At 35.4% G+C, this 14,567-nt stretch overlaps 1 protein-coding gene across 3 annotated transcripts in view; it reads right to left on the reverse strand.

Moving 5' to 3' along the window:
* BNIPL (BCL2 interacting protein like) overlaps window positions 1-14,567 on the reverse strand; it is a 783,410-nt gene that overhangs the window by 79,237 nt on the left and 689,606 nt on the right. For all 3 annotated transcript variants that reach the window (XM_044080029.1, XM_044080030.1, XM_044080031.1), the window contains exon 9: window positions 5,444-5,542. In XM_044080029.1, coding sequence (XP_043935964.1) covers window positions 5,444-5,542 — 99 coding nt within the window. The remainder of the gene's footprint in view (window positions 1-5,443; window positions 5,543-14,567) is intronic.

Raw genomic sequence — 14,567 nt, forward strand, 5'->3', positions numbered from 1 at the left:
ATAATCTTACTACTGGGCAAAATGAAGCATTAGGTCAGCTTAAGAATAACCATAGTGTGGTTATTTTACCTGCAGATAAAGGAGGGGCAGTAGTCATAATGGATACAGATTATTATCTGGATGAGGGTAAGGGACAGTTATCCAAAGCACGGCATTATATGGCTATGCCCCTGGATCCCACACCAAATTTTAAGAGGGATACTGATTCATTTTTGAGTCAGGCGGTAGAAAAGGGTATTAGTGAAATGACCAAAACCCATCTCACTGTTAGGGATCCACAGAAACAGATTTTGTACCTTTTACCGAAAATTCATAAATCTTTAACCAAGCCTCCAGGTCGACCTATAGTGTCTGGGATTGGTTCCTTGACCGAACCCTCTCTCAGCATTTTTGACCCGGTATCTTAAACCTCTTGACTCTTATTAGGGCATGAATACAGGATACCACACAGTTTTTGAAAATTATATCAGAAACACAATTGGAACCTGGGTGGTTCCTTTGCACCCTTGATGTTAAGCCCCTGTATACTAATATTCCCCATTGGGCCGGTCTTGAGGCCCTACAATTTTGGTTGGAATGTGCCATTTTATATTCTGCAGGTTTTAATACATTGCTCCTATGTATGGCGGAACATGTACTAACTAAGAACATTTTTTACTTCCAGGGAGAATGCTATTGGCAAATACAGGGCACGGCCATGGGTGCTTCTTTTGCAACGATTTATGCAGATCTGTTCATGGCTTTCCTGGAAGAACAACTTATGATTCTTTACATAATCTTTTTTGGATGAAACTGATATTTGGTGAAGATATCTGGATGGTATGGCGGGCTGATACAAATTATTTGGATGAGCTTGTTCGATACCTGAACGAAAATAAATGGGGTATTGAATTCACTCTGAATATGGACATCAATGAAATCAATTGTTTGGATGTCACTGTTTGGAGGAATGTGGACAATACTCTAAGTACTAGAGTATTCCACAAATACCCCCAATACAATAATTTGCTTCATGCTCCTAGTTTACATCCTAGCCATACCATCCGCAACATCCCCAAATTTCAATTTCTCTCTATGAAGAGAATTAGTTCCACCATGCAGGATTATGATCTGTCCCGTCAAGATCTTTGTGACAGGTTTAGAAATAGGGGATACAGGGAATTTGACATTATATCAGCTAGTAACTGGGCTAGTTGTCAGGATAGGGATTCTTTATTGGAATAAAAAAACCAAAACTAGAGCAGACCCTATTGACACCATTAGGTTTGTAACCACCTATGGGCGCAACATCAACACTCTTAGAGATACTATATACATACACACTGGAATATTCTATTGGCTAACGATGACCAAAGGACAGTGTTAGAGACTACATGTCAGTTTTCATTTAAGAAAGGTAAAACATTGGGGTCCCACTTTTCCCATTTTAAACATACCGGCAGTGGGGGTGCTATTTATAAACAACTAACAGTATCTTGGGATAATTTGATTGGTATGCTTCCCTGTGGACATTGTCTACTAACATATTGGCACGATGAGCAAACAGTTTACCAGCAAAGTTTATGATATGAAGTTTTTTGGGAACTGTGGGACCGACTGGGTTATCTATCTGGCCACTTGTAAATGTTCATCCTTTTATGTTGGTCAGATATCACATTCACTTAGAACACGAATATCTGAACATCACAGTGATATTCATAACAAGCGTGAAACCAATGCATTGTATAGACAATGTATGACACATACTAATGCAGAATTCCATTTCCTGATTACTGATAGAATTATTGGGAATAGAAATAATAAACAGGGATGGCACAGTACACTAAACAAAAAAGAAAAATACTGGATCATTAAGTTGGGGGGGGGGGGGCTATTCCCTCCTGGACTTAATGACCACTTATAATGATGCATTCTTAATATTTTTCATGGGACCTATTTGGTCTGGATCAGGTTTGCATAGTTCTCTCTTTTTTATCCTCTATTGGAAATTATGTATCTTGGTGCATATTCATATGTATATTATTTTCTTAGACTGGTGCTGATTTGGTTATAGGCTAACCCTTTTGAACTGTTATTTGTGTTTTATGGAAGGAATGACTTTTAGTGTTATAGTGGGCAGGGCTATTTTTCTGTTGGTGGGAGGGTATATTTAGGTAGGATTGTGTGTTTTGTTTTACAATGTTTTTCCACTGATGAAGGCTTTGCAGCCGAAACTGGTATGGAAAATACAAGGGTTTAGCCTTTTGGCTTAATCCAAACTTTTTTTCTTTTTTTGTGCCTTTTTCACCCACATGCTGGCTATTCGTGTTTACTTCTAAATTGGTTTGAACAATTGGTTAAACATACTGGTTTGGACACTGATGAAATTAATGTTATGGCTACCCTTATGGAAAGTGTACTCAAGAATATATATTTTGAGGGACAATATTTCAAACAAACTACCAGAGTACCCATGGGTGTGGTCTGTGCCCCCATGTTTGCAAATTATGTCTTGTCTGAATGGGAAGAACGTTATGCATTTAAAAGTATCTATGTGAACAGTTGTAATCAAGATTCCTTGATATATTTCTTTTATGGAATAATTCCACAGAAAAGCTTCAAGAACTTTTTTCTTACATCAATAACAAGGTTGAGTTTTTATCTTTTTCCTCTACTTACAACCATGACAGGATAGTGTTTTTAGATGTATTTATAAGCAAGGAATTGGCCAAAAAAACTTGTGTTTCTAATATCCATCACAAGACAACTTTTTCTAATTCTTATCTTCATTTTTCCAAGTTGGCATCCCAGACATCAAAAGAAATCAGTTGTTAAAGGCCAGCTGGTTTGTTTGGCCAGGATGGTTTCTGAGAATGGTATGTTTCTTTCAAAATGTGACAAGCTAAAAATGGAAATAGCTACCAAGACAGAAATAGGTATGCTAACCCCTATTTTAGATGGTGGTAATTCAATCTTTGAGCAACCCTCAACATCCTAATGATTGGAATAAGATTTCCCTTGTTATAACCTATACCTTAGATACTCCAGCTATTACAAAGGTTATTCACAACAACTGGAGGCTATTTTTAGGTGACCCTGATTTTTTTTGGGAAAAAGTGGAAACACAGCCAACTTTTGTATACAAAAAAGATAAAACTTTCAAATATTTGTTAGAAAATGTGAAACCCATGACAGGGATACAAGGGAAAATGGGCACTTTTAAATGCGGAGCATGTCCGCAATGTAACTACATTTCAATGGGGGATACCCTTTGGATTAGAGATGTTAAATATGTGGCCAAGGGAAGGTTTAATTGTACTACAAGAAATGTAGCATATGTTGCTTTATGCCAAGAATGTCCTTGCTTTTACGTAGGAAAAACTTCCAGAAGACTGAGGGATCAGATTTATGAACACCTATTAGATATTAAAAAAGGAAAACTAACTAATGCCCTATTGAAACACATTTCTGCAAATGAATTTCACAACTTAAGCTTTTTTGCTCTTGATTTTATTAAGAAGGATTATCAGGGTAAATTACTGATGAACATCTCAATTTAAAAGAATTACAATGGCAAATAAGATTAAATACTATGACATACCCTGGGTTAAATTAATCTTGTTCTTTGGGTCCAGTGTTAAAATTAAGACATTATGACGTTAAAGCAGTGTTATTTGTTCCTTTATTATTCGTGAGTGTATTAAGCCTGTTTTTTTACAGTCATGTGACTAATTTTTAAACATTTGATTGGGGTTGTAATTACATAAATTAGTGGGTGTGTTTTAATTATTTAGCTCTGATGAAGTTACACCGAATGAGGAATGAAAGCACTTAACTGGTTGAATAAAGATTTTGATAAGGGATTTTAAAATATTGGTTCATCTACTGTGGTCTGGGTGGAAGTTTGTTGCAAAATCATCTATAACATCACATTGTTAATGCATTTATCCACTCAGCCATGATCCTCCTTATCTGAAGGAGCTGGTAGTGTCCTACTGCCCTCCTTGGGTCTTATTTCCATAGGTACTTAACTAGGCTATTGCTCTGCAAGGGCCTTAAGAAACTTAAAATATTGTGCAAGTGCTGTATCAAAATGCTGTGGCCCATGGTATCAAATGCTGCAGAGAGTTGCATTCCCATGGTAATTATTAGCCCTTATTTTTACAATACAACTATCTTTAGATGGGAGGAGAAAGTATATGTTGAGGTAATTATATGTTCCCATGTGTTCATGAGGGCCAGTAGTGCTAAACCAGCAGTGAAATTATGGTTACCCACCATTCATTCATATTACATTTGAATAGAGTAAGAGAAATATTCTGCTTTATATGGAGTGGAGGATAATTTTACAGAAGTGGTATTCTGTGATACATACCCTATCCCTCCAGCATATTCTGTTAATTTTACAAAAAAAAGACGGAGGTCTCATGAGCAGGTGTTTATGATACCATTAGACTTGTGAATATGTAATAGGTCTGACAGAATAATGTCTGTTGAGATTCTATATGCAAGGCTGAGGTTGTATATCAGTGGCTTGTATGATAGTGAGAAGAGAGATAGGCTATGAGTTTTTCTACACAGTTTTTATGATTTAGGCCCTTGATTTATTTTATTGTCAAAGTATTGTGATTATTCCTGTAGTGCAAAGTTTTTGGACAGGCACATACCAAAGGAGGCATTATACTCAGGATTGGCCTAATGAGTGCCGGATCCAGTGGAACAATTACATCCATGTATCTGGATGCCATACCCTTATATATAAGCTGTGTGATGAAAAATAATTTTCTTAGAAATGTGGATATGTGGCAATCAAAGGGCAGTTCACTGATGACCAATGTTCCCAAATCTATAACTCTGGGATCAGTTTTTTTTTTTTTGGGGGGGGGGGGGGTGTTGTCAATGTGATAGTTGCAAGAAGAGTCATGCTTGCCAAAGGACAGAATTATACATTTCTCAGCATTTAGTTTTAGTCCATGGTTTTCACATCAACTATTTGTTTGAGTCAGGCTCTCTTTTAAGATTCTGATGTCCTCTGGGGAGTTTATGTTGGCAACATGTTCTATTTATTTTACAAAAGAGACTAAGATTCCTTGAGTAAGCGTTTATAATAATATTGGAGTTGTCTTGCATAGGTTATCAGTTCATTCTGTTTTGCTCTCTTGCTCTGTCCCACCTAACTGAGCAAGTACTGGAACAGATTTAACTAGCATCACACAGAGGTCTTGACCACATATGGACTAGAGTAACAAGAACCACTTCCAAAGTTGCTTCCTAACCCCCCAACTTGCATTCCTCTTGTGGAGACCACACCTTGAGCATGCCCATTATTTACTCAGAAGGTGATCTTCTTCTTCTTCTGTAATGGTCATTGTTTTATAGGGCCACACCATTCTTCCACAAACTGCAATTAGACCCTAACCAAAGCATGTGAACATTAATATACAGCTTGAATAGACAGACTTACTTTGTAATGCAGTCGGGAATCTTGACATGATCCATAGGAATGAGCTCAGACAGCTCCCATAAGCTGTTTATGAATTTTACTTTCCTGATGAACTTTGCACTGCAATATAATAAAATAACCATTAGCTCAGTTTTAAATAGCGGTGTATTTCAGTACCTGTATACTGTTCTCCATATTTTACATAATGTAATCAAATATTTATTAATCTGAGTATTACATTTATTACAGATACTTGGAAGGTAAATTGTTGTGGAGTTGCACAATACAACATTACAATGATAATAAGTGTGAACTTTGCTCATTATTCTAGCAGCTACAGTGTCACATCCACAGGGGTACACACATATCAACATGCTTGTACTTCAATTCCTCTTCATTTTTTTAACCACAGAAGGAAGAAGCAAGTATACAATTAGCAACAGGTCCATTGGGGAGTATGGTATCTTACTTCAATATGCAGAGCTGGGTCAGGTTTGCATTGTTCTTTCTGGACCAGTGTCCCTAAACACAATGTGCTGTAATGTTAAAACACTCAGCATTACCTTTTATCTCTCCACATGGTAATACACACTAAGTCACTTAAATGCATTACATTTAAAACTGTACACAGTCCAGTGGTTGGCATTACCTGTCCATCCTGGCAATGATTTCCAGTAGTGTCACACAGGGCTCTGTAATGCAGCCACTTATTTTTGGACTGTTCTGCTGTATAAACAGTAGGAAATGGATTCTGGATAATCATTGTTAATGCATTATCTCCAATTTATTTTTCACACATTGCAACTCTTTCTGATTTGAGTCACTCAGTTTTACATTCCTCTTTATAAATCCATCCCACATATTACTATTTATTGTATTTATGCAAATTTATTACCTTTCCTTCTTAATTCTAAGATACCATCCATGTCACTTATTACAATGAAAGTAAAGTTGTTTATTATAAAGACATCCAGGTTCATATCCCTGCATCTAAAGAATAATACAAACAATGTCAGAAAAGGTTAAAAAAATAATCATCTGGATTATATGGGGAAGCTGTGATGAGGAATCGGGGTGGAGGCACTGTGGAATACATATGGGAGAGGAGCAGTGGGAAGCATGGGGTTAGGTGTCATGAAGCCATTTGCCTAAAATATAAGGAAATGGTATGGTTTTCTCATGCCATTAAGACAAAATGGCAGAACTGTGAAGCACTGTCATCTAAACACTCCTTCTGTAACAGAGCTACTTCTAGTTTCCCTGAATGTGCCTAATTTATGCTATAAATAGCAATTAGCTGCTTCAGCAAATAAAATTAGGAAATAGAAGGCTTTTGTAAAGGGATTCTTTTGTAGTTGTAAAATAATTGACAAACCTTCCTCCACACTCTCAGTAAATGATCCTCGCTGTACGTTTACAGGTGACAAGCAGTAGAAATTCAAACTAAGTCTATTGTTTCCCAATGCCCTCAGTGGGAAGTTTTTTTTCTCTGTCATGAATGGTGCAGAATTAATATGAGCTTTACTAGTTCCTTAGTTATATCTGTCATTTTTCATATTTATTTACACTTTGGTAACCAGGAAAGTGAATTGGTCCCCAGGACCCTTTTCAGCCACAATTACAATGGCAAAGAAAATAAATAATAAATGCACATAGCAATACAAATAAAAAAAATACTGACAAAAAGACATTGACAAAGACTGCATGTGCAACACATATCTAATGTGTGACAGTTAATAAGTAAAACATCAAGCAACATTTATTAGAATGTATACATTAATAATGCTTAACTCTACTATGTTAAGTTTAGTATAAACAACGAATTGTACGCGGAGCTGGATCATGGTCAAATGGGGGCCTAGGCAGGGTAATGAATCTGGGCCCGCAACCCCCCCCAACCCAGACATTCCAGTTTCCTTTACTAGGCTATCTTCCCCAATAACAAAAAGCACTGCTCAAACTTGTTGGTGTGCATACTATTTTCTTGTTTACTTCTACAATGATTACAGATACTCAGATTTAATTTAAAACTTTTACTTCAGATTTTATAGCACAAACACTGACAGCCATTTGCTAAACAAAACAATACACTCTCACAATAATAAACAGACTTAGCACAAGCAGCAGTTAACTTCTCTGCCCTTGAAACTCACATTCATTGAAACCCACATTCATGGAAAATATATTTTTTCCCCAACAGATTTGTTTGTTTTTCAATTGAGTTGTACAGGTTATAGGTCACATTAAAGGTGGGAAAAGTTTTGAAATGATTTATTGTGGTCTCATTTTTTTATATCACAAAAACCTGGCATTTTAACTGGGGTGTACACACACACACACACACACACATTATATATATTTTTTTTAATACACTATATATATATATATATATATATATATATATATATATATATATATATATATATATGTGTGTTCTTTTTAATACACTAGAACTTCATCAGAGTCCTAAAGCATTTTATCAGAATCTTAAAGTGTGGTTTGTGTGTTTTGCATTCTGTGCCGTTTGTTGGACTTTATTATATAGAAATCTGATACTACATTTTATTTATTTTAACATATAAACTATTATAAATAACCATCAGTTAAAGCTTAGCATTTCAATACTGTGTTTCTGCTTATGTAAATTTGTCAGAAGAGGTGACAGCTGCTTTAAACCCCTAACTGATCCAATTGCTTTGTTTTTTTTTTTTTTTTTTTTTAATATCAGCTACTACTTCTTTCAGCTTTTCCCGGTTAGGGGTCACCACAGCAGATCACCTGTCTGCTCTTGATTGGCAGTGAAGTTTATGGTGTTGAGTTGCCAGCCCAGCACCCAACCTTCCACAGAAGGCACACACACATGCCTAGGGAAAATTTGGAGTGTTCAATCCACCTACAGCATGTCTCTGGGATGTGGGAGGAAACTGGAGCACCCAGAGGAACCCCACACAACCACAGGGAGGACATGCAGACTCCGCACAGAAGGCACCCCAGCAGAGGATCGAACCAAAGAACCTCTTGCTGTGAGGCAGCAACGCTAACCGCTGCACCACTGTGGCCACTTAATCAGCTACTATGTTCATGATATTAATAGGATTAATTTCCCATCTAAGGTTGACAGCAGTACCCCAAGAGGGTAAACTACAGATTTAACTGTGTCTGATATGTCATGCAGGTGGAGACTAATTCCTCTGCAAAGTATGTGAGAAGGGTCTATATTATGTCCACGAAAACCCCTTTCAGCGAATGACCCTTTGCTGAGCGATAACCAGTGAAATCAAACTCCCACGAACAGCCATTTCAGTGAAATTTTTCCTAGGGGAAAAAATGGTTGGCCATCATTGGGAATTTGCCCTTTTCCCCACTGTAGTGTGATCTTGGAGTTGGTATATTAAGTTAGGGGGTGTTTGGGGGCAAAACCCCCCACTTTGAAGGGTTTTAAATTTTGTCTGGTTTTAGGTTGGCCAAGCGTTTTTTTCTCCTAGGGAAAAAATTCACTGGAATGGCCATTCGAGGGAGTTAGAGATCGCTGAGTATTGTTCGGCAAACAGTCATTCACTGAAAGGGTTTTTTTCCTGACGTAATATAGACAATGTGAGACGTTGAGCATAAAAAAAAAGTAGGTGGGATTTCCCTTCCTTTGATTCCAATGCAATGAAATAAAAGTTTTAAAAAGTACAAGCAGATTTCTGGTACCTTCATAAGACTGGAACCATATCATAGAGAGAGAAAAGAAAGCTAAGGATTGAGTTAAACTGTAGGAGAAGGCGGAGTTTTCCTTTAAATATAATTGTAACAATAGAGAATGTCTCTATAAAAATGGAGACAAAACATTTGTTAAGAAAGGGAAGCATAATAAAAATTTGATTTTCAGGGAATATTGTTTAAAGCGTTAGGAAAGAGAAATGGCAGGAAAGACAAATGTATACAGCATAACAGGTAGAACAAAGATAATTTAATAGAACTGGAAAGAGAAGAGAAAATGGAAAAAATGAATTCTGAGAAGAAAGGGAAAATGTACATTACAGAAATAAGGATGAGGACATCATAGACAAAGTAGAGGGGCATTTGTAAGCTATAAGAGAAGAAATATAAAATTTTGTTTTCCCATAAAGAAGAAAATCTTAAAGAAGCAATTTGCATATAGGTAGAAGAAGAGAAAGGCACAGATAAGTATTTCAAAAGGCTAATAGTTTGGGAAGTGTGGTGATATATGGAGAGGGAAGATAAGTTAAAGGAGTTTAAAAACATCCATGTTAAAGTAGTTGCTTTAAATGTGCATAATATAAGAGGAGAGAAACAGAAAAAAAAAACGCACAGAACATTTGAAACAGACTAGAATACCATTTTATATTTCTATTTGGTTATTTTTCTGTTGGTTATTTTAGTGAAAAAGTTACATGGTGATGAAGTTAAACCATTACTAGTAAAATAGATAAACTAGCCAAAGGTGAAAAAAAATCTTTGATGTATTTGGGATTTAGATTGATTTAGATTGATTAAGAAACTGCATTTTACAAAAAAGATGCTGCTTCCCATAAATATTCCATTGTGCCAGAGACGTTTCCTAGTTAACTAGGATGAATGATATGACTGTTTAAATAATCCACATCATGTGACTCCTCTAAGGCACAACCAAAACAGATCCAGATTTCTATTTTCATTCTCTTGGTAGGAACTGCCCCTTGTGAAGCTGCAAAGGCAGCATGATAGTAATTACATTATAACCACATTACTGCTTTGTAGTTAAGCCATCCCATGAGCAAACTTCAAGTCTATATTTAATGCAAACCAAAAGTACTGTGAATGCGCTAGTAAAGTGAGCTACATAAACACTGGAAAATGTATGATTCCTTTATATTTAAAGTGCTGCTCTCAGTCTTGCAGTATAAGTTCACCCACACCTATTAACTAATATTCCAGTTATTTTGTGCTCCACTAAATTTTCTGTTCATGAATGTTGTGCAGCTAAGGTTCCAGTAACCATTCTAATGGAAATTAAGACCGAAAAGATGAATATGTACATGTGTGCATACAGTCTATCCACTCTCCCATCTCACTTTTTCATAAAGAGATATGCACTTTGTAACCACTCCATTTCCTTGCACAATGAAGGCCAACCTTTGTACTAGTCTCTTTCTCCAAGCCAAGTAATGCATTCACAGAAGCAAAGCGATATGTCTATCCACATGCCCCTGAAAAAGGAAACCTGCCTACTGCATGCCCTAACCAGTGGCCTTACAGCATCTGGGCTGCTATCCAGTACTTAGTTGCGGTGCGGGTGCTTTCCCTGTCTCCTTGTCACAATGGAAAGTAGTGTGAGAAGAAAAGGTTGGGGAAAATCTTATTAGTTACTGTGTTAGTAATACATTTAATAGATGCTGCCACACTGTTTTAAGGGTTTAAGTTACTGCTTGCCATAGGCAGGACAGGAACTGGTTCTGAAATTTCCCACAGCATACATGATTTCTCTATATGTCTATGGTACTTATCACACAGTTATAATGTGTTAAATTATATAAAATTAACACCTATGTGGTATTGAGCATCACACCTGTAGCAGCCAGCACACATCCTTACATTTCAGAGCAAATTCTGAAAATCAACTTAAAAAAAGTTAAGATTAACAAATGTAAATATTTTGTCAATAGTAAAAGCTATTAAACTGTACAAATAGCAATGTTATCAGTAAGAAGTATTATTTACAATAATAGCCAGTAAATTCAGTCTTTCCATAAATACTATACTATATTACAAGGCGCATAAACATATGGCTGCAAGAAATTCCTCTCTGACAGCATCCTTAATGAGATATTTACAGAAATATGAAAAACATATGCTTAATTGTAAAATTAGCAATAGAAATAATGCTGAATTCTCTCAAGATGTACATCTTACAGTGCAAATATCAATGACAGTTTCATTAACTATATCCAAGGGTTTACCCGATACCATGGAATGGTCTGTAAGTCATTAGGTTTTGACTTACTAAGTACATATAGAAATATTACTATTTTCATAATTACTAACAAACCACTAGCAATACTTCTAGTACAGTGCGATATAAATGGACGTTGACAATTAATTTTCCTTTCTTCCAGCATGGCATTTTGCATTGTATTCCTTAATAGCATATAGGTCTCAATTATTAAAAATGAAGTAAACAGTTATTAATTTCTCTACTACAGAACATCCTATATTAACAATCAGTGTCATTTTGTTAATAACATCTTGCCTTTCCAAGACTACCTATTATTAGCTAGTAAGTCACTTAGGTAAAGAATGTAGATCCAAAAGATATCTGGATTCCATAAGGCCCTATAAGTGTTAACTTGAAGAATACAAAATGGCACTGTAGGCTTGAATGAGTTAAGGAAATTCTTTCTATTCTAAGAAACATAGAATCTGAAGGGACAGGGTATAATTTAAGCAGCACCTTCAGATGAGATTTATTGATTTACTAGTAGACTTCATCATATCCAGTCAGGAACAGCATATGTGCTCCCAGGCTAAATCATTTTTTTGTTAATAAGTTATTCCTTTTTTGATTAGGTTAGTCTCACTTGAACTTTCAGGGAAGACCTTGGGTGGTATTCATACTGACCAGGAGAAATATGGTGAAGGCGCCATGGAACTTCCCCTACTCTTGGAAGTCAGGGGAGGGCTTTGTGTGCTACACATCCTGACTTCCTGTTTCCTGTCCAGGCATGGAGGTAGCCAGGAGGAAGAGGGAGTAAACATGGCTGATTCAGCTTTTGCTGAAAATGGAGTGAAAGGTGCTGAAAATGTAGATGAAATGGTAGATTTGTTACCAGAAGTTTTTTCTGATTATGTGGGTGCAGAAAAAAACAGTGGCATTGGAGGAAAAAGGAGACTGTAGCTGTAACAGAAATGAATTCAGAGGAAAACCTTCAGAGAAGATTGTCTGAAGGAGAGACAGTTACCTCTGAAAAATGCATAATTACAACCCTCCAACTGGAGCGGGGGGGGGGGGGGTTGCGGGATTATTTGAAAGAAATGGTATACCAAAATGATCCAGAAAGTAGACCAGCAATTTCATGGAGCAACATCATGGAAAAAATATAAGAAAAAGGAGAAGAAACTATGCCAGAAAAAGTTCGAGAGATCACTTATGCACAAACTGCTGGAGAAGGAGCAAACAAGAAAGAAGAAATAAAATAAATAAAAAATAAGTATATAGTACATGTGAGCAGTAAAAAAGAAGGAGGTTTGGACAGGTATGAGGTTTGGGACTGTCATAGCACCTCTGGGTGTCAAAGCAAAAGAGGTAAGAGCATTTATTTTAATTAATAGAGACTTTTTGTGACTTGATATTGGAGACTTGTTAGGCCATGGAATTATTTTGGGGGTACATATGAACAAAAGAAAAATATTTATCCATCGTCAGAATATGTGGTACAATCTTTTTACAGACAAAAAAAGAAGAATGATCCAGTTTAGAACTGAAGTTGAAGCAAAAGAACTGAAAGAACATTTAACTATATGTAAAGAAGTAACGGACACTACAAAAATATATAATGAAAGAGGACTGGGGATGGGAATGTCGAGTAATACTGAAAATGGAAAATGATAATATTATGCATGTACCTAGTATTATTAATGTTCATGGTAATAGGGGGTTTGTGAAATACAGAAATCAACCAAAGACTTGTTTCTGTGGAAAAAAATGATAACTTAATCAATGAACGTGATAAAAATATGTTATTTATGTGATTAAACAGGGCACAATGCAAAAAATGTGATTTAAAGTGCAAAAAATGAGGCAATACTGGTCATTCGTGGCTAGAATGTGAAATGAATGCGCAAGAAAATGAAAATTAAGTTATAACAGGAGAAAGACAGAAAAATGTGATATACAAGAAAATGCACAAAAAGATGTGACTGATAAACAGTTTACACATGAAGTTAAAGAAAGTAAGAAGGAAAAAGAAACAGAGGAGAGAAGTGAGGAAGAAGCTGATTGGTGCATAGTAAGAAATGAAAAGTATCTGATAGGGAAAAGAGTTAAAGAAAAGAAAAGAAAATTCAAAAATATAATGCTCAGAGAAAATAAGAAAGGAAAGGAGTAAACATTTTACTATACTAACTGTTCTTGAAAGCTGAAAATATTAGCTTTAAATGTTAACAGTATGAACAATCTTAACAGAATAGGTATATTACAATGGTGTACTGCAGTAGATGCACATATTTTTGTTTTAGAAGATATCAGATTATTAACAGAAGAAGAAAGAAAGCAAACTGCAAAACTTTGGAATAGTGCAGTGGTTTAGAACATGGGGAAAGAAATGTTCTCAGGCATATGTATATTATGTCAATAAAGCATTAAAATATTAAATGTACCCATAATGGAACTAGAACAAATTATGGTAATAGACTTGAGATGGAAAAATGTGTGCAGAGAATTTATATGTATATGTATATGTAACAAAAAAAAGAGAGGGAAAGGATGTTTAAAAATATTCTTGAATATGTTTGTGTAACTATATACATTATCATGGTGGGTGATTTTAAGAACTGTGATGTTAAAATGGTTAAAGACATTATGAGAAGTGGAAAGTTAAGTGTATGGAAGAATAACCATTGGATCTACAAAATGAATTAAATTAAGACAGCAATTGATTATTTTTCTAATATCTGATAGTTTCAAAGTTATAAAAAAAGGAATTAAGTATGCTGGATTTGCAGATTATGTGGCTATATGGGTTAAAGTACAGGAAAATTAAGAATATATAAAAATAGGAAAAGGAATAAAGAGAATTGATGAAAAGGAATTAGATTTAGAAGAAAAAAATAACTTTTAGAATTATGGAAAAATCAAACGACTATGAGAGAGTTTTATGAGAACTGGACTCTTTGGTGGTTTCATTTTAAAGAGAAATATACAAAAGTATTTTAGAATGTATAAGGAAGTAAAGAAAAAGTCAAGAAACATTTAGAGATTTAGTAGAGAAGAAAAATTCCTTTTATGAAAAAGGGAAATATATAAAATTAATCAAATTAAAATTAACAACTTGTTATATAAACAAAATATTGTTTACAAGGAAAGAAAGAAGAGGTAGCACCATATTAAGGAATATGTATTGGAATTATTTGTTAAAAAAGACAAAAACAGAAAACATTTATA

The sequence above is a fragment of the Protopterus annectens genome, chromosome 8.part0 (genome assembly GCF_019279795.1).
Source record: "Protopterus annectens isolate FY-2018-M chromosome 8.part0, PAN1.0, whole genome shotgun sequence".
NCBI lineage: Eukaryota > Metazoa > Chordata > Ceratodontiformes > Protopteridae > Protopterus > Protopterus annectens.